The sequence below is a fragment of the Plectropomus leopardus genome, chromosome 14 (genome assembly GCF_026936395.1).
Source record: "Plectropomus leopardus strain MGB_pleo_1.0 chromosome 14, ASM2693639v1, whole genome shotgun sequence".
Taxonomy (NCBI): Eukaryota; Metazoa; Chordata; class Actinopteri; order Perciformes; family Serranidae; genus Plectropomus; species Plectropomus leopardus.
In genome coordinates this window covers 2,313,992-2,331,631 of record NC_142189.1, presented here as the reverse complement: position 1 = coordinate 2,331,631, position 17,640 = coordinate 2,313,992, and the positions used below count along the sequence as shown (strand labels likewise).

The 17,640-nt window shown below is 38.0% G+C and overlaps 1 protein-coding gene across 1 annotated transcript; it reads right to left on the bottom strand.

Annotated features, from left to right (window-relative positions):
* Nucleotides 1-104: 104 nt before the first annotated feature.
* On the bottom strand, nt 105-17,550 carry ezra (ezrin a). The gene is made up of 13 exons (XM_042501351.2): nt 17,212-17,550; nt 14,824-14,907; nt 13,917-14,012; nt 12,439-12,713; nt 10,564-10,647; nt 9,345-9,491; nt 8,858-8,954; nt 7,762-7,925; nt 7,513-7,643; nt 6,164-6,324; nt 5,196-5,288; nt 4,373-4,627; nt 105-1,127 (listed from the first exon to the last, which is right to left on the bottom strand). The coding sequence occupies exons 1-13, from the start codon at nt 17,221-17,223 to the stop codon at nt 963-965; spliced, it is 1,764 nt and encodes a 587-aa protein (XP_042357285.1). The 5' UTR covers nt 17,224-17,550; the 3' UTR covers nt 105-962.
* Between the last annotated feature and the right edge of the window lie 90 nt (nt 17,551-17,640).

Below are 17,640 nucleotides of genomic sequence, written 5' to 3'. Positions count from 1 at the left end.
TTCTCACATGTTTGCCACGTGTCTCTTAATTATATTACAATAAATTAAATATATTTGAGTTTTGGACTGTTGGCTGGCCAAAACAAGCAACATAAAGACAATCATCTTTTAGCAGTTTCTTTAAATTTAATTTCCAAATTCATAAACAGCAGACAGGCTGATCGGCTTCACCTTCCTGTTTACAGAACGAGGCAGTTACTTCCTCCAATGTTGTGATGGACAAATATTGACCGCCAAAGTACTTTGTTGGCATTGGCTTTTTGTCAACTCAGCAGTTAGTTTATCAACTCTGTGTGCTTGTTATTTAGCTTTAGTTGTATTTTCTGAATTATGTTAGTTTGGTTCTTTTACTTTTCTTCCTTTTTTGTTTTTTGTTATTCTCCTTAAGTTAAGGGGAGGTCCATTTGTTTAAGTCTGTGGCTTTTTCCTTATAAATTTCTTCTCGTTTTTCTTTTTTTTTACTATCAGGATCTTAGGCAGTTTTACGTATGCAAAAAGACATCACGTAGTAAACGAAAAAATATAATCAATGCGTTAATCAACAAACCAAATCATTGCATGAGGCATCGTTAAATAAATCTTAATTTAAAAACTTTGGTTTGATGTAAAAACAAAACTGCAAAGCCAAATTTGACATTTTTGATTGTTTTGATCGATATCACAGTTAAATTGTTGACATGAGGAACACAGTAGCTTTCTGCTAAGTTTTAAAGTTTTAATCAGGCTAAACAGCACAATGGAGATGTTTGAGTGCTACAAAGAAAACAAAACAGAACAGTGCTTTTAGAGAAAAAGTTAAACTGGTAAAACAAACTCATGGAGGTACTTTTACACAGATCAGCGTCGTGTTTTTCTGGGTTTTTAAAATCAGGTGTGATTACATCACGCTTCAGTTAAAAACCTGGCTGATTGGGGCCTTCATGAGGAATGTGGGAGAGAGATCTGCAGGTCTCTGAGGTTTCCTACAAGGCCTCAAACTCATCGATCCTCTGCTTGGTGTTGCCCTGACGGATCTGACGCAGCGTCTTGTACTTGTCGCGGCCGGCGTCGACGTTCTCGATGTGCAGACGGTCGTTCTGGGTCCTCTTGCTGTCGTCCCGGGCTTCTGCCAACTCTGCCCTCAGGTCCTGAGGAGGACGGGATTTCATTAGGCACATTTCATACAACAGGACAAAAGTGCTTTACAGCGCATAAAATATAAAAACATTAAGATACAGATTTACAATAAAAGAGTAAAGAAATAAGATATAAAAGTTAAAATTAATTATTAAATGATTTAAAAAAAATGCAAAAAAAATCAATCACCATTAAAAATAGCAAAAGTTAAGACAAGAGGTGCAAAGATAAAAAGATTAAAATGAAAGTTGCAGTCATTAGCAGCAGTGTTCAGAGTTGGGGCTTGTCAAACATCATCTGGAGGGTGATTCCAGGTTATTCCAGGTTATTCCAGGTTTGTGCAGCATGATAACAAAACTTCTCCACTGTGTTTAGTTCTGACTCTTGGGCCCCTGATGCCCTGAGGGTCCCTGAAGGTTCATATGTCACAAGCATGTCAGAGATGTATTTTGGCGCTGAGCCACAGAGTGATTTACAGACAAATAGCGAGGATTTTAGAACCGGAGTCATGGGGTCATACTTCATAGTTTTTGTCAGGACTCTCGCAGCAGCATTCTCAATAAGCTGAAGAAGTTGCAGAACAGCTTATTTTAAAAGGCCCAAAACAGACCGTTGCAGTAATCTAACCTGGAAATAAAGGCGTGCAGGGTACGCCTTTCAAGGTCGTGCTTTGACATTATTTCTCTGACTCTGAGATGTTTTTTTTAATGATAGCAGGCAGATGAAGTCACTGATTTGATGTGACTGTGGAAATTTAATTTTCTTTTTCTGAGTCCAGGATAACCCCGAGGTTTCTTGCTTGGCTCTTGGTTTTAAGAGAGAGGGATTCAATGTGAGAGCTGACAGCTTTCTTGGCCCAAAGACAATGATGTTGGTTTTATCTCTGTGAAGTTGGAGAATATTTTTGATGCATCCATTCATTGATTTGCTCAATACAGCAACACAGACGTTCTACAGACGACGAGGAAAGAGTTTTACACTGAATCCATTGCCAGATCATCTTACATCCGTACATTTCCTTCAGTCGAGATCTTGAATGCGTCACGTGAGTTGTTGTGTGCCGTCACTTCAGTACTTCTAATCTCCTCAAATGTCTCAGAATGAGACTGTCAGGATGACTTGCACAATTTTCGAGAAAGTAATCTTTCTTTCGTAACTTTATACTCAGCTGCAGGCAGACGTGAGGTTTACCAGTCGAAACACAACCTGTCTGCGGCTGCAACACTTCAGTCTCTTTGTATGAAAACAACTAAATACTATGAAGAAAAAAACCTGAGAACGTGAACGATGAAGCATGACAAAAATGTGTTTTGTTTCTTGTTACTTCACTTTGAGCATCGCTGCACAGAATTTGACACCAGAGGACTGTTTTCACATTCAACTGCTGCAGAAGGAAGATTTCTCTGTACTCACGTTAAATCTGAGTTTATTACACATCTGAGATGATTTTACGGCCTCAAAACACGTTATGAAGCAAATCCTGGTCATATACAACTTACACAAGTGAGATGTGGAAACTTAAACTTTGGATGCACAAGCATCCTAATATGTCTATAAGTGCACGAGCAGTTGTTGGACCGTTCACACCAGATGTGTATTTAATAGACCTATATTTTATATATCAGTGTTATAGATTATAACAGACATTTATTGTGTTTTCTTGCTAGATTCCCACACGACTTGTGAAAAATAAACCAGACGCTGAAACTCCTGCTGCAGATCGTGAGTTTGCCACAGAGCTGGTGGCTGCAGCAGGTCCAGTGCGAAAAGCCCAACTGGTGAACATGGATGCAGATATTTATTCATTTTATTTCATTTAACCTTTATTTAACCAGGAATAGTCCCATTGAGATTCAACATCTCATCCACATCCAAAGGGAGGAGGGGGTTCCCCAACAATTCAGTTGGATTTCTTAATTTATAAGTTACAAAGCCAACATGTTCATTCAGTTTTGAGGGCTACATTGGTCAAATATTTGTCAAATTGTGTGCAGAACTAAAAGAGTGTTACGGTTGTTAACTCTCAGTCTTATAGTCAGACCAAATTTATTTAGGGACCCCAGTATGCAGAAAAAATGTAAATACATCACTTTTAAAAATGGCACTTATCTCGTGTAATCTCGTGTAACTTTGAGTGTTATTGAGCCTCCATCCTGACACGATAGCATGAGATGGTCGGTGCTGGATCGTCTGCTTTCATGTGATACGTGTGTCGTCACTGTAGGATTTAAACTGAGCCTGTTGCAGTAGGTTTTATTTGATGACATTAATCTGTCAAACTCATCGCCTTCAGCTCCGCCTGTCGAACTAGGTGTTTGTTCACATTTATTTTAGCCAAACATTTGACTTTTTCCTCTCTGCTCCTTTTATTTATTGCATGAATACATATAAACTGTGTTAACAGTGATGTAAGACAGCAAATAAATTGTTGCACTTGATCCAATTTAAGGCTAAACCTTTGGCCTTTCCTTGACTTTAGGCCGGGGTCATCTGCACCCTTTGACCTCTCCTGATACTCGGCGCAATGAAAGTAAAACTTAACCGTTCATGATGCCATTTCCTAAAGTTTGCTTTCACTCTCTGCAGCAGCTGCGTTTCTCTTCCACTGATCTGATCAGCTCTGACTGGATCAATAATCCACTCCGCTACTCAAACTCCTCAAACTGCTGCTGAGGAAAAAAGTAGAGCTCCGTCTGCACTGCGTTCACTAACCAGCCAAAACATCCAAATTTAGAGAGGGGACAGAATGACAAACAAGGGACACGCACTCTAAGATTAAAAAACATAAAGTTTGCTCGCACCTTTCACTGGGGTCAACAGATTATCAGCCTTGCTGATTATTGGGGCTGATATCAGGCATTTTTCCAATTATCTGTATCTTTGTTTTATTTTAATAATTGCAGATATAATTAATTAATTAAAAAGTGCAAAACAAGTGTCAGCATGAGTGGACCCTTTACTTTGTAAAACCTTAAGGAAATTCCTTTTTTATTAAAATTTTCACTTGATTTTATAAAAAAAGTTGCTGGGAACTTTATGATGTACATGATGTTGAAAAATTAAGTTTGATGAAACATTTGGTGAAGGCATTCAAACAAGATTTGTTCTAAACAGAAAGATTTTCTTTCTTTTTTTTGTAAACGCATATCGGTTTCAAATAACGCCTATCGGTCTCATTAACTTCTAATAATCTTTATTGGTATCAGCCCTGAAAAACCAATATCGTTTGACCGCTCCCTCCCACCCCTGAACTCACCATCAGCTGTTTCTGCAGGCGCTCGTTCTTCTCGGCCTCAGTGAGTCGCTCCTCCTCGTGGCGGTGGTCGTTGATGCCCTGCGACTGCAGCTCGGCGCTGTAGGTGCTGTTCTCTTCGCTGTGCTCGTGGTCGCTCTCGCTGTCTGAGGAGGAGGACGAGGAGGAAGGAGCCTTGGCAGGAGCTGAGTTAGTGGAGCTCATCACACTGTGCAGCTCCTCCCTGGTCTTCATCAGATTCTCCTCCACCTCCTTAGCCTGAGATGAAGAGGACGTTTAGTTTAGTTTAGACGGCAATAATAAACTGTACATGAATTTTCCTGTGTTGTCCCTGGTCAAATGGTTAAAAAACAAACATTTAAAATATTTAAACACTTATATATCACTGCTGTAGGGCACAAACCTCCAAAATTGCTATTTTTCAGAAATGAGAAAAAATGCTGTGTTTTTAAAAGGATCCAGTGGAGATGTTTAGTCACAAGTTTTTTTAAATACATTTCATTGGTTGAGAAATAGAAAAACCCACATCCCCATAAATCTTAAACACTGTTCCTACATACATGAATATATGTATACATACTCCTATACACATGCTAGACATCTGGTGAAAAAAATATATAGTAACTTTCTTTTTGTACTAACAAAAGTAATAAAACACACTAGTAAAAAAATAAAATTGCAGATTACACAGGTGCCGTAAAAAAAGACGATTCTGATCACAAAAAATCACCTGGACATGTGACAAGAAGGAAATGGTTTGTTCTGACATTTCCAGGTAATCCCTGAGATTTCAAGAGGCTGATACGATGGCGTGGTGTTCACTCACCTTGCTGTGCCATGACTCAGCCTCTTCCTCCTTCTCTTTCTTGATCTCTTCCAGCACAGCGATCTTGGCGCTGTACTCAGCCAGCTCTGCGGCCTGAGGGAGGAAGCACAAACCGATCATTTCATTAACCCTTAGGGACTGTTTGGCGCATTTTACGCACTTTCATTCTTCATTTTTTTGATAATTTGGGCTTTCTTCATGCATATTGCGTACTTTTTTTTTGTTTAATTTCAGAATTTTCAGTTCAATAAGTCTAAAAAAACGGTGTAAACAAAATAGTTACATTCAGACTGTTAAGTGTAAAAAAATGCTCCACAGAAACAGCAATTTGGCATCCCACAGCCATCAAAGCAGAAAAACACGACTTGTATTATTTCTGGGTGTCATTCTGGACTTTTGACTTGGAATTTGTCATTTTGACTATTTTCCTGATGTTGGTTAAAAAAATTAACTCAATGAAAGTAGAAAATAATATTTATGTGTTATATTTTTTTAAAGCTTGATTTTAAAAAGCGCATTTTGTGCGCAGAGCACTCCAAGTGTGTGTAATATTAAAGCGGGCCCTAAAGGTTTAAAAGCACAATTACAGAAATCTAGTACCTCAGCAACATCAATTATCTAGACACATTGTCATTTTATGAATGGATGGAAAAAAGTGGTATTTGTAACTCCAGAAATATCATAAAAACATTAAAGTAACACATTTTAGCTCAGTTTAAAATGAGTAATTGATATTTTCTAAAGAGTCAAAAATGAAGAAAGATTGTTAGTGAATTTTCTCAGGCTGTACGACAAACACTGTAAGCCCAGGAGATTCCCCAAATAAAGGATGTATTGGTTCAAACAGCAATCAAAACAGTTATTATGTGTTTATCCTGAATGCAGGAGCTCTGTGTGTAATGACTGTTTTCCTGTCACGACTTTTTCTCACGTGAAGGATCTGAGTACTTCTTGCACCGTGTACTCACCAGCTGCTCCTGGCTCTTCATCTGGTCCTCGGCTTGCCTGGCCAGCTCCTCCTTGGCTATTATGGCCTCCATCCTCTCAGCCTCCAGCCGGGCCGCCTCCTGCTCCACCCTCCTCCTCTCCTCCTCCAGCCTCATGGCCCTGTCCAGCTGCTCCTGAAGCTCTGCGGGGAAAAAAAAGTCAGTAAAACACGAGAAAAATCTGTCATGGATCGTAAAATTCATTACAGTGATTGATCTGCCGCAGTTTTAAATTTGTAAAATAAGAACGTTTTCATTACCTAAAAAAAGACTTGTTATTGTAAGACTTGAACAGGAAAAGTTTAAAAAACTGTTGGGCATCTTGGACTGAACATATTCAGACTTCACTTGTTCGAATATTAATATTTTCTTTTGTTGTTGTTGTCCCGTGTGACATATTTCTTTGAGGCAGCGGCTGCTGTCTTTTGTAGTTTATGGATCTTTAAAATGAACGAGTACTTCAAAGCTGAAGACTTTTCTCTTTGTCGCTACCTTTTATTAAATTAAATATTTATTCATTTCTTACACTGCACTGTAACTTTTATTGAGTTTTTTTGCTTGTATTTATAATATAATTCTCCTTTTCTTACATGTTTCTTTTGCTCTATGTCTTGATGCTTTTGATGTCTCATGGAGAGCACTTTGATTTGCCTTGTTTCTGAATATCCTATATAAATAAACTTGCCTTGTGAGCCTTCATGATAACAGTTTTTCAGAGTGAGCAGTGTGGGATTTTTTTCCCTCTCAGCTTCTTAAATTTGAATGATTTTTTTAACAAGGTAAAATATGAAGTGTTTCATTAAACAAAAAGAAAAATAACAGTGAAAATTTAAGAAAAAAAATAAATTATTGCAATATTTTTTGATATCAGGACCCTTTTAGATTTTTAGGGACCTCGATTGGGATATCTAGGTTTGGAATAACTGATTTAAAGCTCGTGAGTAAAGGTGATTCCCAAATCAGACTATTTTGCAGTCTGTGACTGCTTTTTCTTTGCAGAGTGCATGTTGCCACCATTTTCTAATGCAGGAATATAGTTTATATCTTGCCCAGAAAAAAAAAGCCGCAATCATTCTTAAAAATGATGATTTGTTTAGAAGCCATTTGATGCAGATTTAGGGAACTTTCAAAGACTTGACAGCCCCTCAAATCTGTGACCTTAATGTAAAAAGTGAGCTGTATTTCAGGTAATTAACACAAGAGGGCAGTGCAGCTGTGCTATGTGTTTAAGTTTGAATCATAAATCAAATTGCTGATTTCCTTTTTTTTTCTGTGTCGTAATAAGACCAGTTTGGTCTGTAATGAGTCAGCGTGAAGCGTCTCTGTCTCACCTCTCTCTGCTCTCTTGGTTGTCTCTTCAAACTGGTAGAGCTTCATCATCAGCTCCTGCTTTTCTCTCTCCATCTGCTCCTTCTCTTTCTCGATGGCCTCACGCTTCTTCTTCTCACTCTCCAGCTGATCTCTGCACACACATGAACGAAAGGCTGAAGATCAGACATATTAATAACAGCCTCAAGTCCTAATGCTTCACAGACCATGACAGTGGCACTTTTTAATGATTAGATGTCCCTGTCTCTTACCTCTCCATCTTTTTCTGCAGCCTCTCCTCTTTGGCCTGAGCCTTCATCTGCTGGACCTCGATGGTGTCGGTCTTGCGGCGGCGCATGTACAGCTCGTGGTTGCCCATGCACAGCTGCAGGATGCACTTGTTGACTCGCAGCCGTGGAGCATAGAATATGAAATCCTTGAGAAAAAGAAAATGTCGAGGACAGTTTGGTTTTTAATATGTTTCCAAAACACATCGAGCTGCTCAGTTCATTTCTATAGTTGTGGTACATTTTTTTTTATCATCAAACAAACATTTTTTAAACTACAGTCCCAAAAGAAAAACTTTCTCAAGGTTTAGTTTAATAAAATTTAAATCAAGGGTATGATCATGAAAATGAAACACGTCCATTTCAGTTTGTAAAATTATTTAGTGCTGGTGTTCCGTTTGTTTTTGGATCCTCTGCACAGCTGTGCAGCCCATATGTTGCCCAGCATTTTGGAGTTGTGCATGCTGCTATATTTCAACAAGCTGTAGGAGTGAGAAACAAAATGTCGATGGTTTATAAAAACAGCGCAACAATTTATTTTGATTTTGATGTTTGCGATAAAGTCATTTTATATATCGTTTGTGGAACACGCTGCAATACCTCGAGTATATTCCACATATTGTCACCCCCTATGTTATTCTACTTTTTTTTAAAGAGTTTGTTGTCTTTTGTTGTCTTTTCATAAATATCAGAAACTGCTCAACCTAAAAAAGGCACAAATGGGACGCCCAGGAACATCACCTGGTAGCGCTGGTGCACAATGTATAAAGGCTATGTCTGTACTGCAGAAGCTGCAGGTTCGATTCCAACCTTCTGCCCTTTGCTGCTTGTTACCCTCTCTCTCTCCCCCCTCTCTGAAGCTACCCGATGATAATAAAGTCAAAAAGCCAAACAAAAATGCACAAACAAATTCAACTAAAAATGCTGCATATTTGTGTGACTGGTACAACTTTAACCCTGTTGTTTTTCTGTAAACCTGCATCACATTTGTGCTGCCTCATGGTGCAAACCTGCATGTGCCTCATCTTTACACACTCACATACTCTTAAAGATGCCACTGAGGGTTTTAAGAAATACTTACAGGAGATCTCTTATCTATCGGCTTGATGACAAATTTCTTATCACTGAAGGAAATGTTTCTGATTTCGCTCCAGGGGAATCCGATCTTTGGAGTCAGCCTAGAGGACGGAGATAATCAAAAATCAGAAAACTCAACAAAAGATATAAAAAATGTTTTAGAATATTGCAGGCAGGAAACTCTTTGCACTGAACATGCTGTCACACGTGGTGTCAGCGAGAGCTTGTATGTTCATGTTGTAGTAGAGTAATGTGAATTAGGTCAATGGCCTTTTAAAAACAACAGCCATGCAGTCAAACATGGTATTTAAAACCTGACCGACTGAAAAAGGACGGCAGCAGAGGTCAGTGACTGCTCATGTGTTGCCCTCCCGTCTACAACTGTATGACATCAAATCAATACACGCTGCTCTCATGATGTTAGAAAAGACATAAAAGGTGAAAACTGTTCGGCATAAACTGTGAATTCAGTCACTGATTGACTGACTTACTTGTCATCCTTCTCATAGATATTCAGTCCCAGAGCGTCGACACCCAGCCACAGGTCCGAGCCCTTCTTGTTCTTGATCTCAAAGTAGTTGACGCCGTACATTTCCAGGTCCTGAGCGATCTTCAGGTACTCGATCATGGACTCTTCCCTGTTTAACACGCATGGAAACACAGAAGAACACAGCCATCATTTGTCATTTGTCACTACCGCTTACAGTGCTTTTAGGTTTTTATGGTCTTTTCCAGTCTTTAAATGGCATGTATTGCTCTATTTTGTCTGATTGATTATTTTGTTTTGTTTTGTTTGGGTTTTTTATTTATTTAATTTATTTATTTTACAAAAGAGATTTAAGATTAAATCTAAATGTTAAATGTTATAACTAGATGTTAAATATTTACTCATTTAGATATAACATTTAACGTTCAGATTTAATTTGTTAATAAGTTTTATTTAACGGTGATATTACCTTGAACATATCTTTTCACGAAATAATAAATCTTTTTTAACGATGTTTTAGAGCTAAATGTGGAGAAATGTTGCTGTCACAATTCCCATACTTGGCGCCATAATAAATGATTGTACTTTTCAAAGCATTAGATTTTGGCCAAAGTAACAAGATTTGACCACCACTTACTGTTCTGGTGAAATGACTGTGAAAGTTGCAAAGTTTTGTCACTTGAATATGTAAAAACTCAGGTTTTGTGGAATAAATGATATTACTGAGGAATGTTGCTGAGCTTCAGAAAAGCCTTTTCTCAACTGATCGCCATGAGAGCGACAGCACTTTGAAAAGAACAACACAGACCAACAGATCCCACGTGGCCCTTTAATAAACAATAAAAACATTTAAAATTTGAAGGAAAAATCTTGATTCTATAAAATGTTATCAACCCTCGATCCAATGTAAAAACTTGGTGGTGCTTTAGCCAGATGATTTAACTTTTTATTCCAACTTTGAGATTAAATCAAATATATGTTTATTCGGGATAACCTAAGCCAAAATGTAAAATTACCACAATTATAAAAGAGTCATAAAGTCAGCAAACTAACTCAATAATGTTTTACAATCATATCTGCCTAAATTTAACACATGAATAACTGGTGAGAGGCAAAACCACCGAGTGCACTGAACTGAGAAAGTGTGTTTTAATGCTCATGAATTCAGCTTTTAGGAACATTTGCCTGAAAGAGATTTACATTAGAGTATATTTGTCACTTACTTCAGCATCGATCGGTGCTCCTCGTGCCAGACCTGGATCCTGTCCTCCCACTGGTCCTTGGACAGCTTGTGTTGGTCCAGGACTCTGAGGGGAGAGACCAGGTATCAGAAACACAACGGTGAAACTGTAAATAGTGTGTGTATACCTACAGAGCTAATCAAACTATGTCGTTGCAGGTCTTGTTGGTGATTGTGTACGTAATAAAACACAGGTTCTTAATTGAGTTATTTTTGGTGCTATTCAGGGAGACAGTTTCCAGTTTTTTTTTCCAATTTATGTTCAGAAAATGTTCTTGGTTCACACAGTCTTCAGAGAGGTATATAAGTGGTTAAGTTATTCTTCTTTGTTGGATAGTTAATAAGTCAGTTTAAACAATATATTTATTATTCTTTGCCCTTAAAGAAATACAGAAATCAAACCAGAGGACCAGTGATGCACGATAATGATTATTTCCACTGATACCGATAATTTCCAGCTTGTTGTGGCCGATGAGATACAGATAACGGATAATTTATTTTTGTTTTTCATTACCTGAGGGTATGAAAGGCTGAGATGTGGTGAGTACAGATCAATTTAATTTGTGCATTTTGATAAAAAAAAACATTTCCGGTCAGGTCTCACGGTGCAGGCTGGTCAGCAGGTCAATGATGAGAAACAACAGGGGCGCTGAGTTTATGACTATTTCTCTCTTTATTTGTTCATTTGTTATTTTGAAGGCAGAACATGAAGAAAGGGCGCTAACGGCGCAGAGAATTGTTCTCGAGTTTTTTGTTGGTTTTTTTTTAGTGCGACCAGCTTTACCCCTCCAGCGTGTGGCGCTCTCAGCGACCTCGTATTTCTCCTATAAGGGCCGACCTGGACAGTATATTTCCTTCTTGTGTACTGATGATCTAAATAAGTTGCTAAATGTTTCTCCTGTTGCAATTTTTTAAAACAACACCGCTGAGAGGGTCCGAAAAGCCACTAAATAGCAATAAAGTCGGCACGTTAGTAGTCCTCTCCTCCGTCACCCTGGGACCTTAGATCGTCTTGTTCGTTTGTTTTGGGACATGGAAATGTTGTTTTATTGCATTACACCCGTAACAGTGTCCCCTACACTACAGCGAAAACACCGATGGACAGAAAATCTTGTCAATGGCGGGGAAAGAGTTATAAAAAAGACAAAGAAACAATGGGGGAAACCTTGCTGCTGACTGATGACATGTTTTGGACTGATTATCGGTCCCGATAATAATCGTGCATCCCTACAAAGGACACATTTAGTGCTTAAAAAACATAAAACAAGTTGTTTCTCAGGCATAAAATACATTGTGACTCCCGAGTAGATAATCTTTGACAACTAATTCCACAAAGTTATGGTTTGGTGGAGCTCATACAAAAATGCTCTGCACCAAGGAGCGTTTTTTCCTCTCCTTAATCATCATATATCACTAAAGCAATAAACATATCAACTACATCCTGTTTGCCTTTTAATCTAGAAGTAAAGTTTTATAATGGAAGGATTAACAACCTCTGCCTCACCCCGTGTTTTAACCTTGACCCCGTTCTAAAAAGTGCATTAAGTCTTTTGGTGTGCAGAAAATTATTTATTGTTCTTCTGGGCACAAGTTCAGTTCTTTATAATTTTTTATTTTTTTTATCAATCTTTTATTTATACCTTTGAACTTTTCTATTATCCCCTCTACTATCAATCTTATCACCTCTTCATGAGTCATTCTTTTTGCTTTTGAAAGGCTCATAATAATTTAAACACTTGTGACCAATTCCACACACAGTGTTTGTAGCTGTGAGATAACCAGAGTATTTTCTTTCTAATTTATTGTGCGTTGTCTGGCAATAACAGTGCAGTAAAGTAAAAATACCAGAGACTGTCACCTCTTGGGCAGCAGGCGCTCACTGGACAGGTAACCTGGATGATGTGCTGACTTGTTCTTCTCTCCGTACTTGGCCTGCACGGCGTACGAGGCCAGCAGCACAGCGGTCTCTGGAGGGCAGTAGATGTCCTCCCCCAAAATTTCCTCCTTCACCTGCAGGAAGAAAAGCCTGCGGGTGACGTCCTGGATCAGCTCCTCGGCCACATCCTCGGGGTAAAACTTGGCCCTCAGCTTGAACTGCAGGGGAGTCTCCCTCCTCACATCCTGGGCCATCACCTGAGCAGAGCAGAGCAGAAATCACAGCGTCTACAAGTTTCAGACACTTACGTTTTAGGCTTTATAAAAACATTTAAAAACATTTTTTTTTTAACCAAATTTAAAACACATTTTTTCTGCATTGTCAATAAATACTATGTGGTCCTGTTCAGAGGTAGGTTTTATGTGTGAGTTAGTAACATTTTGCTGACAGGTAAGTGTAAGTATGAAGTAAAAACAAAGTACTGGAATCAGTGGAAGGTTTAAAGATTTCATCATCACAAAAGTGGACTTTCACACAGAAGGGCTTGACTTCTTTTACCAAAAGTTGAATAAAAGAAATGAAAAACTAAAAAAAGAAAGAAATTTTAAAAAAGACAGTTAAATGAGTTTTAAGGCCTAATTATTACAGACCCTTATCTGGCATATGGAGAAAATACATGCTATTTCCACTACGTGACCTGTCACAATCAATGTGGCTGCTGATCACTGACATATCCCAGACTGTCAGCAGCAAAAAAACACCTTGGCAAGGAGTTCTATATAATAAATGTAATATACTGAAAATGATTATTTTTTTTCATTTAAAAACATAGTGGCATCATGACAAAATCCTCACATTTACAGGATTAAAATTCTGAAAATTGATGAATATTTGATATTTATGATTACGACTGATGTTGGTTCAATACATAAACTCAATAAAAGTAGAAAATCATATTAATGTATAATATTTTTTTAGCCTAACCTTGAAAAGCACATTTTGCGTGCAGAGCAGTATGAGTGTTAGTATTTAACACTGCACAAACAATAATATAAAAAAACAAAAAAAAAATCAATGTTGCTGCTAATCACTGACATATCCCAGGCTGTAATGATAAAAAAAATCCACTTAGCATGTAGTATGCTGAAAATAATTAATTTCTGTGTTTTTATTTCTATCTAAAAACATAGTGGTATCATGACAAAACCTCACATTTAAAGAGTTAAAATTCTGAAAATGAATGAATATTTGATATTTACGATTAGAACTGATGTTGGTTAAAAAAAATCAAACTCAATGAAAGTAGAAAATCATATTAATGTGCAATATTTTTAAAAGCTTCATTTTAAAAAACACATTTTATGTGATACGAATTTGCGTAATATAAAAGGGTGAAATTTAAGCCTTTTTGAGCACAAGAAAAAGTGTCATTCATCATCACTTTCCCTCAGTGGATTTACCTTCTTGTCAAAGTTCAGCCAGGTGAGGAAGCCTTTGGCGTCAACAAACTGCAGCCCAAAGTACCAAATCTCACGCAGTCCGATGGTCCTGGCAACCTTAGACACACAGAGACACAAACACAGACGTGAGAACCTAAAACAATACAACTGACAGGATCTTCACCCCTTCTCTTCATACACCAAACGTGTTATATTCAGACCTGGAAACATTCTGATTTAATTTACAGCACAAAGCAGCATTTAGCACAGACTGTACATCAGTGTACCGTCTGATAATGTGACTCTGAACAGCAGCTGAGGTGGAGAATCTACTAAAAACCCTCAGAGACCCATTTATCACAGAGCCTTCTTGTCAAATACAAAGGTTTAACTAATTACACAGTAAACTCAAGGAAGTGAGGGCATCATAAATGTTGGGTGGTGATGTCACCTTTCAGCACAAGTTACTGATAATTTAGATTTTTGGCAAGCATTTCAATAAGTAAACATTTCAGGAACTGCGAGGACAGACTCATTGTTTGTGCATTTTCTCAGTTTAGCAGTTTTCACTCTACAACAGAAATATATCAGATCAGGTTAGCAAACTCAGCATTGTCTTTTAAATCACTCCTAAAACTGTCTTTTACAGGATGTTTTTTGATTTTATCTTTTACAGTGAATGTTTTTTATTTAGTTTCAATCCCTCTTTTATTCAGTTGTTTATTTTTTTATTACATGCTCTGTTTTATTCTGATCTTTACATGTTAAATTGGTTTTTATTTGATTTTATTCATGTTATTACTGTTTTTATCTTGATGGTTCATACTGGTTTATCTTGTCCTGTAAAGAACTGTGTAGCTGTGATTTGAGGTACAATTCAAATACAGTTATTTCTTTTATGGTGCATCTCATACTGTCACATACAGACCTGGTCAAAGAGCTGCTTCCCGCTGGTGTTTGGATGGAAGGAAAACTCCAGCTCTGCGTCCATCGTAGTGACGCGAACGTTGACCTGCAGCAAAAAAAACCCCCAAAAAAACAAAAGGGGGTCATTTAGTCACGTGATATTTTCTGTTTGGATACACATTAACCCTCTTATTTCCATTCAGTCAGACCATTTAGCTGTTTTTATCTGATATAAACCAGAATCCCTCAATCCAGCATGGTTTGTTCTTATTCACTGCACCCCCATCCTTAACCCTTTGAAACTTAAATTGATTTGATTTCTTTCAAAAACATGAGTATAAGGCAGCTTAACAGAACATGGCCTAAATTTTTCAATAAATTGGTTAAAAAATTACAAAAAAATCACCTGAAAATAAGCACAAGAAAAAAAACCCACAAAATGACCCAAGAAAAAGTGTTGATTTTTTATAAAATTACATATAATATTTTTTTTCTGTAACACAAATTTAATATAAAATTATAACAATTATAAATATAGTTTTTCTGGACATTCTTCTGCCTTTCTTTAAATAATTTTCAGGTCATTTGCTAATTTTTTGCAATTTGTGAGACATTTCTTCCCAAACTGATCATTGCCTTTTCCCCCATGTCTGTTCCTCAAAGAAATCAAATCATTTCGTTCAGGTTTAAAGGGTTAAATGGCTTGTGAAAGGCATCTGAGCACAGCACAGGAAAACTGATGTTAATCAGTGTTTCAAGGGGTTAAGTTTTGCGGAAATATTGCTTCTATTTTGGCCCATTTGCTTCTGGCGGTAACATTATGAAAAAAAACTTTTTTCCATGGTAAAAGACACAAATTATGAAGTGAGTTGTGTGAAGGATGCCTTTAATGTGGAGCTGTGAAGTGGATTGTTCATAAACCATAATTGCTCACTATCTCATTAGACTTTGGACTACCCTTGCAAGGTGCCACAAGGTTGCACATACGCAGATTAAAATATCAAAATACTCACTGCTTGCCAAATTGCCTTTAGACTTTACAATTTTTAGTAGGATCAACATCTTTTATAACAACAGAAATTAAACTGGCACATAAATATGACTTCAAGTGATTCTAGAAGGACTTTCTGTGCAGAAAAAAAGGTTTTTTCTTAATATATTCTAAAAAAAAAAGCACGACAAACACACGACAACTGCGTGACCCAGCCTGCAGGCCACACGGGGCTTGCAGCAGTTACACAATCATTTTATGGAGTTAAACTAGTGCACACCCCGAGTGTCATAAAGATAAACCCACTGAAACTTGGGCAACAAAAATTAGAACATCCATTTATGAAATCTCCACTGTGTTTCTTAACTGTTTCCATTTTCCATGATCACATGCGTAAGATAACTCCTTAACTCCCCCCTAATGAATTTCTACAACAGCCTGACCGTTTCTCAAACCACTGACTGCTGAAATCACCATTATGGAAGCAGCAATCCATAAAAAACAACCACCCTGCCGCTGCATTGAACTTTGTAGAAATCTTTTGACTTGAATTTTATCTTTAATATCTACAAAACTCCTTTCTCCTGTTAGAATTCAACTTATAAATCACATTTTCAGCATTTTACAGAACAACACAATCTAAACCTGCCATCATGACTCATTAATCTGTTTGATTTTAAGTTAAACGTCAGTCGAATGGACGTCAGCATGACCTCTTAAGAGAAGCTTTCTCCTTGGAGAGTCAATAAGCATAGAGCTGCAGTCGTAATGCAGCGGCCAGACTTTCTTATCAGTTCTCCTGCACACTGATGCTGAACACTTAAGTAACTCCAACTGAGGGCATTTAAGACTTTCAGCAAATAAATGCATCAGATTTCCTTTTGTTTTTGATGGAAAATGAATTATGCTGACTATCTTACAAAATCAAAAGGAGAGAATAAAGCACTTCAATCATACATTCATGAGATTTTTGGGAAAGTTCCTCTTACAAATTACAGAACCACTCCAGTGTCACCAAAGGTATGATTATTATCAAGTATGCTTGTCTGCACAGGGAAAGAACGACCCTGCACTTGGCATGAAATAGCATTTTAGTGGCATTGTTTCAACCAGGAATGTGTGCAGCATGGGTCAAACTCTACATTTGGTTAATGAGTAAATGCTAAGAAGGGAAGGTGCCTCTTGGAAATAACTCACAAGCTTCAACACAGAAAAAAATGTCACTAAAACTATTAAGAATATCATGATTGACTCTGCAATTTGTTTTATGATCAATGTTAATTCTCCACAAGTACTCCAATATAAATATTTCAGCAGATGAATCTCTAGACTCACAACCGCCCTCTCAAACTTGGACCAGGAAGAGGCATTTCAGCAACGCATTTAAGAATCTTGTCAACAAAATCATGAGCGTCTTACCGTTTTGGGCATCTTGGCTCTGGTTGGTGAGCGAGCTCCAGGAGAAGGCAGTGATTCCCAGGCTGACCGAGGCTGCAGTGGCCGACTCCCAGCAGAATCTCCACCTGATAAAGAACACCGCTCGGCTCTCGCTGGCAGACTCAAGGGCAGGGCTTGTGTCCTTTGAACTCGGCTGTGGATCGCTCACAGTGACGTGGGAGGTTCAACTTGGTTACTATCACACAACCTGACAGACTCACCTCCAGTGTGAACACCCGGCAGGGCGAGACGCACAGCTCCACCTAAAGACAATCACCTGTCTCAGCACCGGAACTGATGACCTTTGATCGGAGCATGCGAGGCTATATAGCCCCGGACGTACTATTTATGTTGCCTGTTTGGAGGTGACATGAGTGATTCATGAGCCGTCATAAACGGAGCACATCGAGA